Source organism: Helianthus annuus, chromosome 14 (assembly GCF_002127325.2).
Source record: "Helianthus annuus cultivar XRQ/B chromosome 14, HanXRQr2.0-SUNRISE, whole genome shotgun sequence".
NCBI lineage: Eukaryota > Viridiplantae > Streptophyta > Magnoliopsida > Asterales > Asteraceae > Helianthus > Helianthus annuus.
Window position 1 is genome coordinate 163,708,182 of NC_035446.2, and position 17,957 is coordinate 163,726,138.

General features: G+C 43.3%; 2 protein-coding genes and 1 non-coding gene across 3 annotated transcripts; 2 read left to right on the forward strand and 1 right to left on the reverse strand.

The window, feature by feature from the left end:
• Positions 1 to 262: 262 nt before the first annotated feature.
• On the reverse strand, positions 263 to 334 carry TRNAC-GCA. The gene has a single exon. It is a non-coding gene; the product is annotated as a tRNA-Cys (tRNA).
• A 1,992-nt stretch (positions 335 to 2,326) lies between these two features.
• On the forward strand, positions 2,327 to 4,991 carry LOC110904765 (THO complex subunit 4A). Its single transcript, XM_022150616.2, has 6 exons — positions 2,327 to 2,677; positions 2,808 to 2,915; positions 3,806 to 3,874; positions 4,088 to 4,275; positions 4,418 to 4,543; positions 4,630 to 4,991. The coding sequence occupies exons 1-6, from the start codon at positions 2,462 to 2,464 to the stop codon at positions 4,781 to 4,783; spliced, it is 861 nt and encodes a 286-aa protein (XP_022006308.1). The 5' UTR covers positions 2,327 to 2,461; the 3' UTR covers positions 4,784 to 4,991.
• Positions 4,992 to 10,923: 5,932 nt separating this feature from the next.
• Positions 10,924 to 12,222, forward strand: LOC110907772. Its single transcript, XM_022152706.1, has one exon. It carries the CDS (start codon positions 10,924 to 10,926, stop codon positions 12,220 to 12,222), a length of 1,299 nt encoding a protein of 432 aa, XP_022008398.1.
• Positions 12,223 to 17,957: the final 5,735 nt, after the last annotated feature.

A 17,957-nucleotide genomic window follows, 5' to 3' on the forward strand; every position in this document is an offset into this window, starting at 1 on the left:
TTTGCAACTTATGAAATAAGCCCATGATGCAACTCCCATTTGATATAGAAAATTAGTATAACAAATCTGAGTCAAAATTTATTTTTTCCGCTTTTCTTACTTCACACATTAATTTTTTTTATTAAAAACAATAATAATAAAACATACATTATATTGTTATTTAATAACTTACGTGAGTTGCTTCTTTTTTTTTTTTTTTTTTTTTTTTAATACTGATTCAGAAATGATAATAACATCGAATAAGATAAAACAAAGTTGAAAAAGGGCCCAACCGGGTTCGAACCGGTGACCTCTTGATCTGCAGTCAAATGCTCTACCACTGAGCTATGGACCCTTTGTGGTGAATAACTTTTAAAAGAATAACAAGATCGTTCTTCGATTTTCCTATCTGCATATTTTACTATTCGAAAGAAGTCAAGAACATAGAGAGATGGAGTTGAAAGCTAAGCTTTTAGCCAATTTTTATGATATTATTTAGGTGTGGCTAGTATAACGGATAAGATTAGGGAGGGGAGATTGAGATGGTTTGGGCATGTGAAGCGAAGGCAAACGACAGCACCAGTTAGAGTAGTGGAAACCCTTACTGTGGAGGGGAGGAGAGGAAGAGGCAGACCCAAACTGACATGGGAAAAGCAGATTAGGCATGATTTACTAGAGTTGCATCTTTCTGAGGGCATGGCCCAAAATAGGACTTCGTGGAGGCGTAGGATTAAGGTTAAGGACTTCTAGAGGATTTTGCAGTAAGGTCCTAGGTGTATTTTAGGGTCATATGTTTTTCTTATTCTCTAAATGACTTTACCGGTGATTGACTTCTTGTGTATATGCCTGAATGATGTTGTATGCTATTATACATGATGTATATTATACTGTGTCGCTCGAATCTCTCTCTTGGTATAGGTGACTTCTTTTTTCTATATTCTATTTTTCTATATTCTTTGACTTGATTTGTTGGTTTGTTGTCCGTTTTGGATCCGAGGGTCTCTTCTGGAAGCAGCCTCTTTATCCATAGGGATAGAGGCAAGATCTGTCTACATCCCACCCTCCCCAGACCCTATAAATAGCTTTGCTATTTGTGAGATTTACTGGGTATGGTTGTTGTTGTTATGATATTATTTAACTATTGTAGTGTCATAGGGATTTAATAGCTTTTATTAAGTTGGGGCGTTAACCATGTCGTCCTAGTAGTTAGGTTGATGGATCAAACTGTATACGAATTTAAATATAAAACGAATATAAAGTTATGGAGTTGCTTATGTATGTTTGGCACAATAAATCTAAAAAAATATATACCACAATTAGTATAATATTAACTGCATTAGAAAAAGCATATCAATATCGCATTAGCAAAAACATATCAAAAATTTTTATAATTACATCTGATTCATTACGTGTAATCGATTTAGGGTTTGCTTGATCAAATTGTAACAATATATATATTAACAGTGCTCAAATGATTCCTTGAGAGGCCCTTTCAAAATATTTCTAACAACATCTGATTCATTACATGTAATTGATTAGGATTTGCTTTATTAAATTGCAACAATGTATCAGTGTAGGATTCACCCCGTTTTTATTTTGGAATTGAAAGATTTGGCAAATATTCACAAAAGAAATAGGGGTTCGAAGCGATGGAAAAAAAAAAACGGTCTCTTTGGTAACGCAAGCAGCCATTTGGGTTATATGGAGGAATCAAAATGATGCGGTCTTTAACGGTAAACATCCAAACGTCAACAAAATGAAGGAGGAAGTGAAGATGTATGGTTATATGTGGTTAAAAAGTAGGGTAAAACTGAAATGTTTGTCATGGGACAACCGGAGCGATTTTAACTTGTTCTGTCTTGGTGTATGACTGTATGAGTGTAAATTATTGGTGTATGTAACGGTGAACTTTCTGGTTAACTGATTTGGTTGACCCGACGAATAAAAATTTGGTTGGACTTTCAAAGAAAAAATTACCATTAGACCATGAGGTATGGTGAGGATAGTCCTCAAAGGGACCATCCGCCACGTAGTCGCCAACTAAGCGAAGGTGGAGGATCATCCCATTGAGGACTACCCAAGGGTGTGAAGGGGAAGCCATGACTAACCAAGAGGGGCCCATCAAAATTAAAACAGCCAATCAAAATAAGCATGCAAGAAGAGACAAAACAAGTAAGAGGGGGCCACCACTTTGGCTCGTCTTCATCGTCCGGGAGAGGACGTGACCGACGCGACGGACCGCCGAGGGCGGTGTGGGACGATCCAAGACGGGGGACGACGAGGGGGAGGGGGAGACGAATCCCATACCGCAGGGTCTTATTATTCTTTTTATAAAGCGTACACCTCACGTCAAAACGTCAAGTCACACACAGCTGTCTTAAAAAGTTAAAACCCAAACCCTTTCCAAATTCCCCCCAAACTTCATCTTCTCCACATAAACCCTAACCATAACATCTTAGAATTCACCACTTCATTGCCCAAAATGGCCGAACGACTCGACATGACACTCGATGACATCATCAAGAACAACAAGAAATCATCAGGATCTTACACTAACACCACTTTCCGAGGCGGTGGCCCCGACCGCAGCCGCGGTCTCGGCCGGAGCCGTGGTCCCGAACCAGAACCAGCTCCCGGACCTACCAGACGAGTTGACAACCGAGTTCTTACTCGTATGAAACCCTACTTTGTTCCGCAGGTGATGATTTAGGGTTTATTCGTGTATTTTGTTACTTACTGTGTGTGTGTATATATATCTAATATATGTACGAGTGTAAATGTTGATGCGGTTATTATTGTTATTAGTTAGGTAACGGTTCTGATTGCAGGCTTTTCATGTGCAAAATGTGTTGGTTGGAGGTGAGTCCAGTTCTGAAGCAGGCACAAGGCTTTACATCTCGAATTTGGACTATGAGGTTACTAATGAGGATATCAAGGTGAATATTTTACAGTTATTTCGATTGTGGTTGATGAAATGATGTTTTGGTTTGGTGTTTGATAGTTAGTTAGTATAGGTTTGGAATGGTGTTTAAGCTTGTTAGTTAGGGTTTGTAACTTTGTATTGATTTGGATTTTGAAAATGACTGTTGTAGCTTGAGGGATTGTAAATGAGAGTATTGACTATCTGTTGGTTACAAGACAGAATACTTGAATTTAGGAATTGTGCTATGGTTGTTACTAGTTGCTGTGTCTATACGTGTCTGATGAAATAAATGAGAATCTTATCGGCATAAACATGTTCCAAAATGGATATATAATTAATTGATCTTTGAACTGAGACTTTCTCTTGGCTAGTTGGCTTATAAAAAAGTGAAGTATGAGATAATCTTATCGGCATAAATTCCCTTGAAATTTAAGGAAAGCTTTAAGATTTTTCGTTTTCATCAAATTTTGCACTCCATCCGACTTCTTTTAATAGAGAATAGATGTATGGATTGATCAGTGATTCCCTATATACATGGAATGGAATTACTACTCACTTTTTATATCTATTCCATATATTTTTTGTGAGTGGAGGGAAGATAAAATATAATAAAGAAGTATCATTTAACTGAATTGAGATAGATACGAGGAATTGGATGTAGGGGGTTTATAGAAGGTGAACAAACTATAGTGATAAATGTGTTTATTTAGTTAAATTATATGGATGAGGATGAGGATTCCAATGTGAATGCTCACTTTGTATGTTTTAGAGGCTTGAATTTGAACCCAGTTAAATCTATTAATTACTTAAACTCTTAAAGTAATGTTAACAGTCTCTTATATCCTTGTAAAATTTAATTTGGTGTTTTCTTTTTAGCATCATACTCATGTGGCCCATCTGCAGGTGTTGTTTTCAGACGTCGGTGAGTTGAAACGCTATGCAATTCATTATGATAGAGGTGGAAGATCAAAGGTATATTAGTTTCTTGGTGGTTAATCTTGGTACTAAACACTTGTTTTTCTTTATATATATAAATTTTTTATGCTATTTATATGATTATATAAAGTTATAAACTGTGTTGCGACAATGGTAATCTGACTAGTGACCTAAAACTTATTTAGGTGAAAACCCGGTGACTTTTGACTTATTCATCCTGTTTTCAATCTAAATAGTTTTTTCTCCCAGGGAACTGCGGAGGTGGTGTATATGCGGCAGTCAGATGCAGTGGCAGCGATGAAGAAATATAACAATCTACAGCTGGATGGCAAACCTATGAGACTTGAATTGGTTGGAGTAAACATCGTTACCCCTGTTCCCATTCCACCGATGCAAAAGGGTATTTTGGGAACTGATCCCATCAATCTTTCTCAAAGGTATGAATCCCATCCAACAAAAATGTTATTCCAAGCGTAACATGAATATCTAGTGCATTTACACTCTTCTTTTCTTTCTGTTTTTTCACCTGTGCGTTAACTAGAGACATTCATTGAATTAATCACTTCCAATATATAACAGAATTGTTGGAAGAGGGCAAGCACTTGGTGGTAATGTGCATTATCGTGGATCTGAAAGGGGTCATGGTGGAGGTCGAAGCCGTCCTGAAAAAGTATCAGCTGCTGATCTGGATGCTGATTTGGAGAGGTATTGTCTGCAAGCACTGCGTATGTACTGAGAATCATCTTACTATTGACCTATTCATTCTGAAACACACTTCCTATATATGACAGAATTGTTGGAAGAGGGCAAGCACGTGATGTGCATCGTGAATCTGAAAGGGGTCAAAGTGGAAGTCGAAAGCATCCAGAAAAATTATCAGCTGATGATCTGGATGCTGATTTGGAGAAGTATCGTCAACAAGCAATGCGTATGCGTATAAACTGAGGATCATCTTACTATTGACCTGTTCATTTTGAAACCAAACAAAACCAAGATTACATGTATTCCAGTAGTTACGTGGAAAAATTAACAAACATTAAAAGGCCAACAAACAGATACAGGAAACTTAGTTTTGTTATGGGTCTTCCATATAGTGGCACAAATTGGTTAATCTGCTAATTTTCAGTGGAATATGCATAGTGCAATTATGTTATCTCTGTGATCTCGAAAAAGTTGGAATGCAAGCCCTACGGTCGATCGGTACATCGACTGTAGATCCGACACAGTTGGTCGGTCACAAATTTGGTTAACATAAACAAAATGCAGTCCTAGCAAAGAAACTAAGCATGCATAAAATAGGAACAATTCGACTTTCCAACTACTTGGATATGAATCAAAGATGCTCTGGTATTTCACCAAGGCGCAAGTAGTTGGTTTTAAAACAAGAGTCATGTAATATAGTCAAGAGTCCCAAGATACTACTACTAAATGACGCTACAAGGGCGCTGGATGCTGAATCAAAAAGAGTGGTTCAAGACATCTTGTCAAGCAAAATAATAGTTTTAGTTTTTAGTTAACATGATATTATCAGCGGGTTGATTCTTAACAAAAAAAATATAAACGAATGGAGACGTAGACATTTTAAAACTAAAAATGATAAATGAAAAAAAAAAAAAAAACAAGAATAAACGAACGGAAACGTGACATTTTTTTTCGAAAAGAATAATTCTCATAGAAAAAGTTTTAGGTAGAGAACATAAAAGTAAAGAGATGCCGAAATTTTTCCAACGTTTAATTTTGTATACGGTCTAATCATAAGAATTAATATTCATTTGGGACTTGAAGCAACAAATTAACCATAGGACAAAAAACTATTAAAGAAGGAAAACAACTAGAACATATTAAGAATTTTCTATTTTTTTGGCCTATGAACATACTAAGAATTTTTCTAATTTTTTGGGCCTATCATCAATTTCAGTGTAGGGGCTTTATAACACATGAAACAACAGAGTAGAGTTTATTTCACGTAATGAAATGAATTATCTTTGTTTCACGTAATGAAATGAACTATGGTTAGATTTGAAATGTATATTCAATATCTTTATGTTGTTGGCTGATATTTATACAAACCAAACACGTTATGTGATTTTTATTTCAAATGAATTCTTTAAAATCCAATTCCAACTACATTACATTCCATAAAATAAACACTACGTAGTAAAATTTCATAAACGCGAAAATGGAATTCAAGTGGATTAACCTTTTTAATAGCTATCCAATCTACTCCCAATTTTATACCAAACATTGATCACAAATATTTGTTACCATATGATCATTTTAAACACAGGTTTTCATAACACCCTCTTAATAAGACCTGCTACAATCAAAACTGCTTGTATTAATTTCCCCTCACATAGAAGCAGCTTCTCGTAACACTTGGAACTGCTAATCTATTATTTCAAACTCCAAACATAGATTTCATCTCAGATTTAATGCATATTTTCCACAACTTAAGCAGGAACTGACAGCGTCATTCGATTTAGTCGAATTGTTTCAGAAACTTCAGTTGCCACCTTTTTGGTTCAGCTTGCCCCAAAACTTCCATTCGCTCCCCGTTTGAGCCTACGACGTGCATGTCGTCACATCTCCAACCCAACCCAACCCAACCCAACCCGTACCTGCAAATTCAAAAGGCTGTGAAAATCGGTGAAAACCAGACATGGCATTTTCAACACACTTGTATAAAACAGACCAATTCAGTTTGTGAAGAGGTATGGTCCCAATTCCCTGCCTACATGGCAGGGACCATACCACTTTCTGAGCATACTTGGCGGCCACATCAGCAAAGCAATCCAGAAGCTTCTAGAAATTTCTGGAAGATCTGCAGGTGGCACCAAAGATGCTCTACCAGACAAAAAGGACAACACATGTCATCACTCGCAGAGCGCCACATAGGCCTGCGACAAATCAGGGGGCAGAGCTGACAACACCAGTACAAGGTTTCCAGCATGGACAAATGTAAGCGCGCCACGTGTACCACTACACCAGCTGTAACAGAGCATACCAAGAGGATATTCCCCTTGGTCGGACAGCTGGCGCGTACCCACAGCTGGCACAGCTGCTCCTCCCTTCTTCACCCTCCGGCTATAAATAGGAACCTCCATCATTCAGGTTAAGGATCTTTACACTCTATACTCACTCTATACACACACTGTTTTATTCTCTCAGAACAGTACTTATTCTCACGCCGGAGCCTGGTTAAGAGGGAAAACCCCCATCTCCCCCTCTTAACGAGGCTAACGGTGTTACTGTTTTGCAGGATTCGAGCTATTATCACGAGTAAGGAAAGAGGTTGAACCCACAGAAGAAATAACACCATCTGTTAACCCTGGTGTTAATCGGTGTTTTATCATTGGCGCCATCCGCTTTTTGCAAAACCAACCTCATCTCTTTTCTTTTTGAAAAACACTCGTCAGAAATGGCTGAACAAAATCCCTCACACCCAGTCGATGGAGAAGTCTCTTCCGTTGAACTCGTTTCGGACACAGCACACGTCCAAAGGGGTCAAAGGAACGAAACCATCCAAGAGGGACAGATAAACAATGATTTTCCTGGTATCTTTGGAAGTGCATCCAGGGTTGTTAGCCAAACCACAACTGGACTCACCTTCCAAGCCCCAACCAGGATCATCACTCAAACCACGAACGGAGCCGCCTTCCAAACCCCACCGGGGGTGTTACACCAAACACCTCCACCAATGCAGACACCAAGCCATGGAGCCGGCCCCTCAGCTTCATCGGAACAAGCACAACTCAATTTTTCTGCACTTTTAGGGCTACCCGAAGGAAAAACTCTGGCTTCCTGGTATGCCGAACAGATGGCGTCCATAAACCTCGTTTATACGCAGCTCAGCGCACAACAAGCTTTGCTCCAAGCACAATCTAACCAGTCAACATTTGTGACCCCACAACCAAGGTCTCTGAGTACGCATACAACTCAGCAGACTAACGCGTGGAACCTACGTCCGGAGAAAGGACCGGTGCAAAATGTCAGACGAGCGAGCGCGCATGACACGCGCGGCACTTATGGCGAAACAGAAAGCAATTTTGTACAACACTCTAACTTGCAAAGGAGGCCGATCCAAGCTCGTTTGGGCGCGCACAACATGAATACAGAATGGGATGAAGAAGAAGACGACCCAACATACAAAGGGGAGAGCACAGTGTTCAGCAGACTCCATCCAGAGCATGAAGCATACAAGCCGTCCAAGCGCGCGGGGTATAACCCAAAAGCAGAACATGACTACACCTTGAGCTATCGTCCAGATGACATGGCTGAAAATTCAAAATTCATCAGAGAAATCGCTTGCGCCGCCATTGACAAAACGAAATTACCGCACGACGTGAGTAAATACAACGGGTTGACAGACCCAGATGATCACCTCCAAGTTTTCAATGGCGCAGGGGCAACAGGTGGATGGAACTTGCCAACTTGGTGCCACCTATTCGCTCAAACATTCGTCGGCGCAGCGCGCATATGGTTCGACAGCATGCCAGCAGGAAAAATCAAGTCGTGGATCGATTTCCGAGAGAAGTTCCTTGCACACTTCTCTCAACAGCGAAGACAAACCAGAGACCCTGGTGACTGTTTGAATATATGGTGGAAAGATCACGAAAGTGTGGAAGACTTTATCACAAGATATAACAAAGAGTGTTTAGAAATCGGAGACGTGGGCGAAAAGATGATGCGCACACATTTTATGAGGGCAGTCAAGTGCGACGATTTAATCAAAAGAATCAAAGGACGAGATGGAGGACCCAAAGATTGGGAAACCTTCATAGAGGCAGCAAAAACCATTGCGCAGACCGATAGACAGTTGACCGGAGACAACCACCGTCAACGCGTGCATAACTCCAATGACCGGCATGGCAGAAAGGGCAGAAGTCAGCCATGGAAGACTTCCGGACATAGAGAAAGAAGCCCACCGAGAGATGACCCGCGGCACACAATCAACCAAATAGCTCACCGAAAGGAAGTGAAAAGAGAAAATAGGGAAAAACAGTGGACACCACTGACAAAAACCCCTTCTGAAATCTTGGCTACCGAAAATCACCAGTTCAAACCACCCCTACAGATGCGCAACAAGAGGGGTCAAGATCCCAATCTTTTCTGTGAATTTCACAAGGATACGGGCCACCTAACCGACGACTATTTCAGTTTAAAGCAAGAAATCGAAAGGGCCATGAGAGATGGAAAACTCACTCACTTGGTAAAAGGCGGAAAGCGCGAGTATCGCCAAATTCAAAGACGAGAAGAAGGGCCAGATAACAAAAAACTCAGGAAGTTAGAAACCCACATGGTTCAGGGAGATCCACAGAGACCAAGAAAAAACAACAACAAGCGCACACAAGACGATTCATGGCGCGAGAAGCAAGTCTTTTTTCCAGTTGTTAGAGGGGGCCCGAGGGAAAAGCGACCAATAGTCATTCCAGGTGTGATTGGCCACTACCAGACAGACTACATCTTCATCGATCCGGGGAGCACCGCGGATATCATAAACGAACAATGCTTCAATCAATTTGATCAGGAGGACAAGGCGCGCTTGGAACCAGTTGATTACCCACTAACTGGTTTCTGCAACGAAGCCATCTTTCCCCTGGGACAGATATCATTCCCGGTGTTACTTTCAGATGGAAGAAATTCAAGAACAGAAGAGGTCACATTCATGGTGTTACCAGCACACTCAAGACATGACATCCTCCTAGGAAGAGAATCCCAAGGAGACTTCAGTATGATATGCTCTGCACCAGTGGCGGATCTAGGATTCGCGCCAAGCGGTAACGTTTTATAAATAAGCGATAACAAAATCGAAAAAAGGTCAATTTTTTCCAAAATTTACACGAATTTTACACTACCGCCGGAATGCCAAGCCGTAGCGGACGCCACCCCTTACACTGATGTACATCCGCCCCTGCTCTGCACCACATTCAGCTGTCGGATTCCCAACAGAAACAGGCATTGCACTGATATACGCGAGCAAAGAGGTCTTAACAACGGATGAGGTCAGGCCTGCAAAGGCAAGTAAACCAGCACCGCGCGCAGAGGCAGAAAAATGGGTATTGAACAGCGCATACCCAGAACAAACAGTTACCCTAGGACCTGTCATGTCCGATTTAACACGCGCGACGCTCAAGAAGTTGTTGCACGAAAACATGGACGTATTTGCCTGGACACCAGCTGATATGGTTGGTGTTCCACGGCACATTGCAGAACACCATTTAAACGTCTCAGACGAAGCAAAGCCAGTGGCACACGCCAAACGCCACTTGGGCGATATAAAGCACGACGCCATGAAAGAGCAAGTATTGGAGTTGCTGAATGCGGGCATCATTCGAGAAGTCAGATACCAAACATGGGTGGCAAGCCCAGTGATGGTAAAGAAACCAAATGGCAGCTGGAGAATGTGCGTCGACTACAAAGATCTAAACAAGGCATGTCCGCGCGACTACTACGCCTTACCAGACATAGACGAAAAAATCGATTCTCTAGCAACATTCAGGTGGAAATGCTTCCTCGATTGCTACAAGGGGTATCACCAGGTCCAAATGGCTGTCCAAGACGAAGACAAAACCGCCTTCCGCACGCCGACAGGGCTGTACTGTTACACCAAGATGCCCTTCGGCCTAAAGAATGCGGGCGCGACTTACCAAAGATTGATGAACGAAACGTTCAGCGATGCCATCGGCAAATACATAGAAGTGTATATGGATAACCTGGTGATTATGAGCAAAGAAGAAAGCATGATGCTGGCAAACATCCAAAAGACTTTCAACACGCTGCGCAGCGTAAGTATTAAATTGAACCCAACAAAATGCTCATTCGGTATGGAAGAAGGGAAGTTCTTAGGCTTCATTGTCACAAAAGATGGTTTCAAGGTGAATCCAGAAAAAGTCCAAGCAATTGAAAGGATGCCTTCCCAATCAAACATCAAAGAAATGCAAAAATTAGCAGGACGTTTAGCCGCGCTCAATTGTTTCCTAGCTAATCACGCCGCAAAGTCCTTTCCGTTCATCAAAACATTGCGCAATTGTATGAAAAAGAGCCAGTTTTAATGGACTCCGGAAGCAGAGAGTGCATTCCGCGAGATGAAGGATTGTCTCATCAAGCTGCCAACATTAACTGCACCAAACAAAGGAGAACCCTTGGTACTATACCTATCAGCTTCTGATAGGGCAGTTGGAGCAGTATTACTTGTCGATCGTCAAGGTATCCAAACACCAGTCTACTATGTGTCACGAACCTTGACCGACCCAGAAACTCGGTACGCCATCATGGAGAAACTAGTCCTCGCACTGATCCATGCTTCAAGACGGCTGCGCAGGTACTTTGCCAACCACGTTATACATGTGTTAACAAATTACAACATTGGCAACATCCTCGCAAGGCCAGAAATCTCAGGAAGACTAGCTAAATGGGCAATTGAGCTGGGAGGTCTCAATGTGGTTTTCAGACCACGACCATCAATCAAAGGCCAAGTCTTGGCAGACTTCATGACAGAAGTTCCAGATGACAAGGATCGAGAATGTAAAGCAATGGAAAAAGCTGAGAAAAAGCAAGTAGAAGAACCATGGTTGTTATACACAGACGACGCGTCTAACGAAGACGGAGCAGGTGCAGGGCTAAGGCTGGTAAGCTCCGACAAACATGAGTTCACGTACGCAATACGTCTAGACTTCAAGAGTACGAACAATGAAGCCGAATATGAAGCTTTCCTCGCTGGCTTAAGATTGGCAATAAAAATGGGAGTCAAACACATCGAAGCGCATGTAGACTCCATGCTCGTCGCAGGACAAATCAACGGCCAATACGAAGCCAAGGGGGATGTAATGGCACTCTATCTCGGCCAAGCAAACACGTTGCTACAAACCTTCTACTCCTACAAGGTGCATCACATAAACAGAAGCGAGAACAAGCCAGCGGACGCGCTGAGTAAACTCGCATCGACAAGTTTTCAACACCTAGCAAAGGATGTGCGCATAGAAGTCTTGAGCAACCCATCCGTTCCACTCAGAGAAGTAAGCGTCATCCAGACAGGGACAACGTCTTGGATGACTCCGATAATCATGTACCTTCAGTCAGGAATACTTCCCGAGAACAAAGCTGAGGCGCGAAAGATCCAGTACAAAGCCGAGCACTACCAGATGGCCGATGGAATATTGTACCGAAGGTCATACCTCGGTCCACTGTTGAGATGCGTTGATGCCGAGTACGCAAACTATTTGATTAGAGAGGTACACGAAGGAATTTGTGGTATACATGCCGGACCTCGAATGGTGGTGGCAAAAGTGATGAACGCCGGGTACTACTGGCCCGGGATGCATTTAGACGCCGTGAAAGAATTGAGGAAATGCAGCGGGTGCCAGAGACATGCGCCCCAAAAATGAGCTAGTACCAATCACAACCGCATGGCCCTTTCAACAATGGGGCATAGACATGGTAGGCCCTTTCCCAGAAGCGCCAGGGGCGGTCAAATTCATTATAGTCGCAGTCGACTATTTTACCAAGTGGGTAGAAGCGAAGGCACTTGCATCAACCACATCAACGGTCGTCAAGCGATTCATATGGGAACAAATCATATGCCGTTTCGGCCTACCCCTCAGAATCATCACCGACATTGGAACGAACTTCGCAGCAGACGATCTTGAACGATGGTTCAAAGAATTGCACATCGAACACACCTTCTCTTCGGTTGCGCACCCGCAAGGGAACGGTCAAGTAGAGGCAGTCAACAAAAGCACTGTCGACGGCATCAAGGCAAGGCTAGGCGAGAAAAGAAGAGGTTGGGTAGACGAACTGCCTAGCATACTGTGGGCCCATAGGACAATGCCAAAAACAAGCAACAGTGAGACTCCGTTCAGCTTAGTCTATGGGTCTGAAGCAGTAATACCAGCAGAAATCAGGTTGCCATCTCCACGAATTCTCTCCATGAACCTAATCGACAATGAAGAAGAAATGAGGATTGATCTGGACCTCCTAGAAGAAAGGAGAGAGATGTCAGCAATCAATGAGGCAAAGTACAAAACGAAGCTGGAAAAATATTACAACTCCAGAGTCCGAGTCTGCACTTTCAACCCGGGGGACTACGTCCTAAGAGACAATGAGGCTTCCAACGCGGAAAAGCCCGAAAAATTGGCTTCCAAATGGGAAGGCCCATATGTCATCGACACAGTACTCGGCAAAGGAGCTTACAAACTGCGCACCATCAACGACAAAGAGGTTCCACGAACTTGGAACGCTCAGCAACTTAGAAAGTGCTATATGTAAAACAGCTATGTAATCGCAAAGGCCGAATCGCCAACACATTTATTATAATACAAGAAGTGTTTGGCTACTTTTATTTCATGCAAATTTCTTGTCACAACTGCATTTATTACTTTGGGTGTACACGAAAACATCAATGGCTCGACCATAGGAAACGTTGTAGACCCCCATGGCTCGTCACAACCAAGTGCACAGCCGGGTCAAAAACACAACTAAAGCCTATAAACGCTAGAACAACAACTTCGTGCCCACACAAACACGAAAACATCGATAGCAGGTGAATAAACATTGTAATGCTCCCAAAGTTGAACACAGCTGAGCTCACACAATAACCTGCAACTCGATCACTTCGTAATCACGAACCTACTCGCGCGCAAATACGACAGAATAAACATTGTAGTTAACACAATATAACCTGTCAGTGCCATCACTCATTCGTTCATTCGTGACACCTAATCAAAGTAATTGCACATGCACATATTATGACGATAACAAAATTCGCATAACCAAAGCTACGTAAAAACATAGAAAAATGATATGCCAAAAATCAGATGAGTAGCTGTTCATAAACATAACAGGTAAAATAAAACGAAATTGTTCAAACAGGCTATCAAAATTACAAGGCCACCCCAGGCCATACGCGGCTCGCATGCCGGAATCCACCATTCAAGAATGACTGGTACCAGCACCTCCTGTCGCACTCGCATCATCTCCAAGAGCCTTTTTCAACCTAGAAACACCATAAGCTTTCTTAGCTAACTTTTCTGCAGCCCTCACAACAGCAAACTCCAAGGATGCAAACTCCTTACGTTTTGCAGCATAGTTACCACCACAATCTTCCTTGTAAAGATCAAAATGGTAATCTTTTTCATTATTAACAGCCGCAACCCTACCCTCGGAGTAACCGTACTTCCGGCCACTATTGTATCCCGCCTGCCCCAATTCATACATATAAGTGGCAAGCTCTGGGGAATTCACAATACGGTCAGCAAGCTGCACAAGGCAAACGCCAGGATCAAAAAGACATTACCAAATACAACAAAAACGAAAACAAGGAAGAAAAGCTTACCAAGGGAACAGCGCGAGAAAGCAGCCATTTGCAATCGGCAGATGCCTCCTCAGCCAGGAGCTCAGAAGCCTGACACTCAGCAACTTTCTGCTGCGCAAGGAGTTCCAACTTATCAATCCGGTCAACATACTCCTTCTCCTTCTTCTCAGCCGCAAGGCGCGCCCTATTAGCTTCATCTGCTAACTCCTTTCTCTCATTCGATAAACGTATAACTGCATCACGCTGAGATTGCATTTCAGCATTGGTGCCCTCACAGGCAATCTCCCAATCCTTTTGCTTCGGAAGGTTAAGTTGTTTCTGTTCCTCAAGCTTGCGCTCAGCATCAGAAACTCTCCACTGTAGCCCTTTCCTTTCAGCATTAAACTTCTCCCTTTCCTCAGCCAACGCTCTCTTCGCATTCTTAAACTCGACTGTCTCCTCCCCCATCAATCGCCATTCGCGCAGAATCTCTTGAGAAGTGGCAAAGAAATTAACTCCAGCATGGACATGGTCGTCCAACAACTCAAACCGATCGCGCCTTTTTTGAAACATTCTTTCCGCAGGGGGGAGAGACATAGAGAAAAATTCATGACAATTAGCCAAGTCACTCATTCGGGAACCTTGAGTCAGATTCCACCGAGGAGCGTGCGGCAGGTCATCACAAGCAGGATTGCGGGTCTCCCATGAATCAGCACGAACCTTCTCAAATTGAGGGCTACGAACAACACCGGAGGTAGCACCATCACCACCCGGAGCACGTTTGGTATAGATGGTTTGGAGCGGAGTAGTTTCACTAGACTCCAACTCGGCCTCCACACCCTTACCCTTACCCCCAATACCTTCACCACCACCTTCGCCTGCAGTCTCTGCAACAACCTCATTCGGTTTTTTCTTCTCCCCGGCTCCCTCGTGCGGAGGGGTTAACCCAACCGTCCTTGATGGAGGAGAAGAAGGAGGAGTAATCTGTGAAATATCCACCCTACGCGGTTTCTTGCCAGTCTTGACTTATGTCATAAAGCAACCTCAACAGTCAGAGATAACTCGAAGAAACATGAAAGAAAAATGCAAACCACAAAATTATTACCAGGAGGGGCGGAAGCAGCAAAAATCTCCTCCAAAAGATTCTCGCGTTTCTCACTAAAAATGCCCATGTCAATTTCAGATTCAGAAGGCGCAGGAAAAGCCTCCTTGTGAAGCTTAGCCTTCTTCGCCGCAAGAAGTGAAGCAACCTGCTCATCGAGCTTGCGTTTTTTATCTTCAAGCGCCTTTTTCCTCATATGATCAGTCAAAGTAGACTGATCATCCGGGCCAGATTCACGAGTTTTCTCAACAACTCCTAGACCAGACAACGTGTCAGAGACAGCCACATAATCTAGACAAGGAAGAGTAGAGGGTCGCTTACGAGAAGTACCAGCAGCTCGGCCCTCCGCCTTTTCTTTTCCCCTCTCAGATTTATCAGTCTTCGCCTTTCTTCTTGTCTCCAACTGTGCAGAAGGATCAACAGGAGCATCATCAACAACCTCATGCACAGGTTCTGCAACATCATCCCGCGCGGTACCTGCACGCGCGCAACGAGAGGTTATACCTTCAGGGGTTTGGTCAGAACTTCCACTCGAAAGAACAACGACTTCCTCTCGAGCCGGATCGACAGGGTCGGTCTCAACATCTTCACCTAGAACATCGTTGGCATATTTACTGAGGCTTTCTTCAGTTGGGTGCAGGAAACGGCCCCGGATTTGGTCTAACCATGTTGGCTTTCCATCCTCCTGAACAGCTTCAACCATGGCACCCGCCGCCTTTGGGTCCAGAACATTTATCAAACTATAACCAACTGCAAAAGGACAAGAATATAAGAGAAAACACATAAAAATATAACAAACATAAGGAAGGATAATTCAGAAGCAACTTATAAAACTAACATACATTTGACTTGATAGCTATAAACGGGTTGACCTAGAGGATTCTTTGGTACCCACAGCAAACTCATTCCGGCACCAACCAAAGCCATCTCCTCCAACTGAGAAATGGCAGTTGCTTTGTGTGTTATCTTTTTATACCAGTCTTGTGCAGCATAATCTCCCATAACATCAACCTTTGGAATCCCTTCACTCACCAACCGATAATGCATATCCATCGGAATCACACCACGACGGATGTAGAAGAATTTTTGCTTCGAGTCGTGCAGGCTCTTCAACGGAACAGAACACACCGGAGCAACACCGGTCCATGCTTGAAATGAATAAAAGCCACTGGTATAAGTAACGCTATAAAAGACGTTGAACATCTCAAACGTCGGCTCAATGCGGTAAGCCCTGCAAACATACTCGAAATGAGTAATACGTGGAAGCCCAATGGCGTTGATCTGCGAAATATGCAACCCATAATTCCTCAAGACGGAGGCAGTAAACTTCGTAATCGGTAGCCTAAAGCTACCCTCTCGGAAAAATGCAGCATACAGAGTGATATAACCTGGAGGAGCATCTAGAGCAGTGGAACCGACAGGGGGATACTGGCCCCCCCACTCGGGGCGAAAAGCCATCCCTTGAACAAGATTATTAAATTCCTTCTCTTTCCATCCAATGACTGCCTGGTCAGGACCAGGAGGAGCCCTCCCTTTATATTTTCTCTTCCTCTGGGTAGGATTCGTACCAGACATGACGAGGGTAACGAAGGGTTAAACAAATACTCGAGTAAAGAAAGAAGGAGATGAAAGAGATGGAGAAAACCAAACTCGACAGATTTGAAAAAGTGAAGAAGAAGGAGAAACCGTCTCCTATTTATACCCATCGCATTTAATGCGATGGGTAAGGGACCGTCAGAGCCCAGGAAAAACAAACAATGAGGGAGTGACACGTCAGAAGAGAGAGAAGACGTCACCTCTTTTTTCAGGAAGCATGGGTAACAGGGCCTGCCGAAGTGACAGAAAGTAACTGAAAACGCGCCTGTTCGCCTCCGATAAGACAGGGACGTCAGATAGTCACATCAAACTCTTCCCCAAGCCCACTAAACTTCCATCAGAAGGAAACAAAAAAGGGCCAAAACCCATGCGCCATGCGTCCATTTGACTCACTTTTTACAAAAGGCCAAAGCCCATGCGTCATGCGTCCGTTTGGCTCACTTTTTACAAAGGGCCAAAACCCATGCGCCATGTGTCCATTTGGATCACTTTTTAGCAAAGAGCCAAAACCCATGCGCCATGCGTCCATTTGGCTCACTTTTTACAAAGGTCTAAAACCCATGCGCCATGCGTCCGTTTGGCTCAGTTTTTAACAAAGAGCCAAAACCCATGCGCCATGCGTCCATTTGGCTCACTTTTTACAAAGGGCCAAAAACCATGCGCCATGCGTCCATTTGACTCACTTTCTACAAAGGCCCAAAACCCATGCGCCATGCGCCCATTTGGCTCATTTTTATAAAGTACCAGGACCCGTGCGCGACGCGTCCGTTTGGTTCAAATTTTTCTTTTAATCACCAAACCCCACGCGCCATAAAAACCACTACTCTTATAAGTCCAGAATCCCTCCTAGACGATCAACTCAACTAGAAGGTACACTGGACTGGGGGGACTTGAAGAGGTATGGTCCCAATTCCCTGCCTACATGGCAGGGACCACACCACTTTCTGAGCATACACTGCGGCCACATCAGCAAAGCAATCCAGAAGATTCTAGAAATTTCTGGAAGATCTGCAGGTGGCACCAAAGATGTTCTACCAGACAAAAAGGACAACACGTGTCACCACTCGCAGAGCGCCACATAGGCCTGCGACAAATCAGGGGGCAGAGCTGACAACACCAGTACAAGGTTTCTA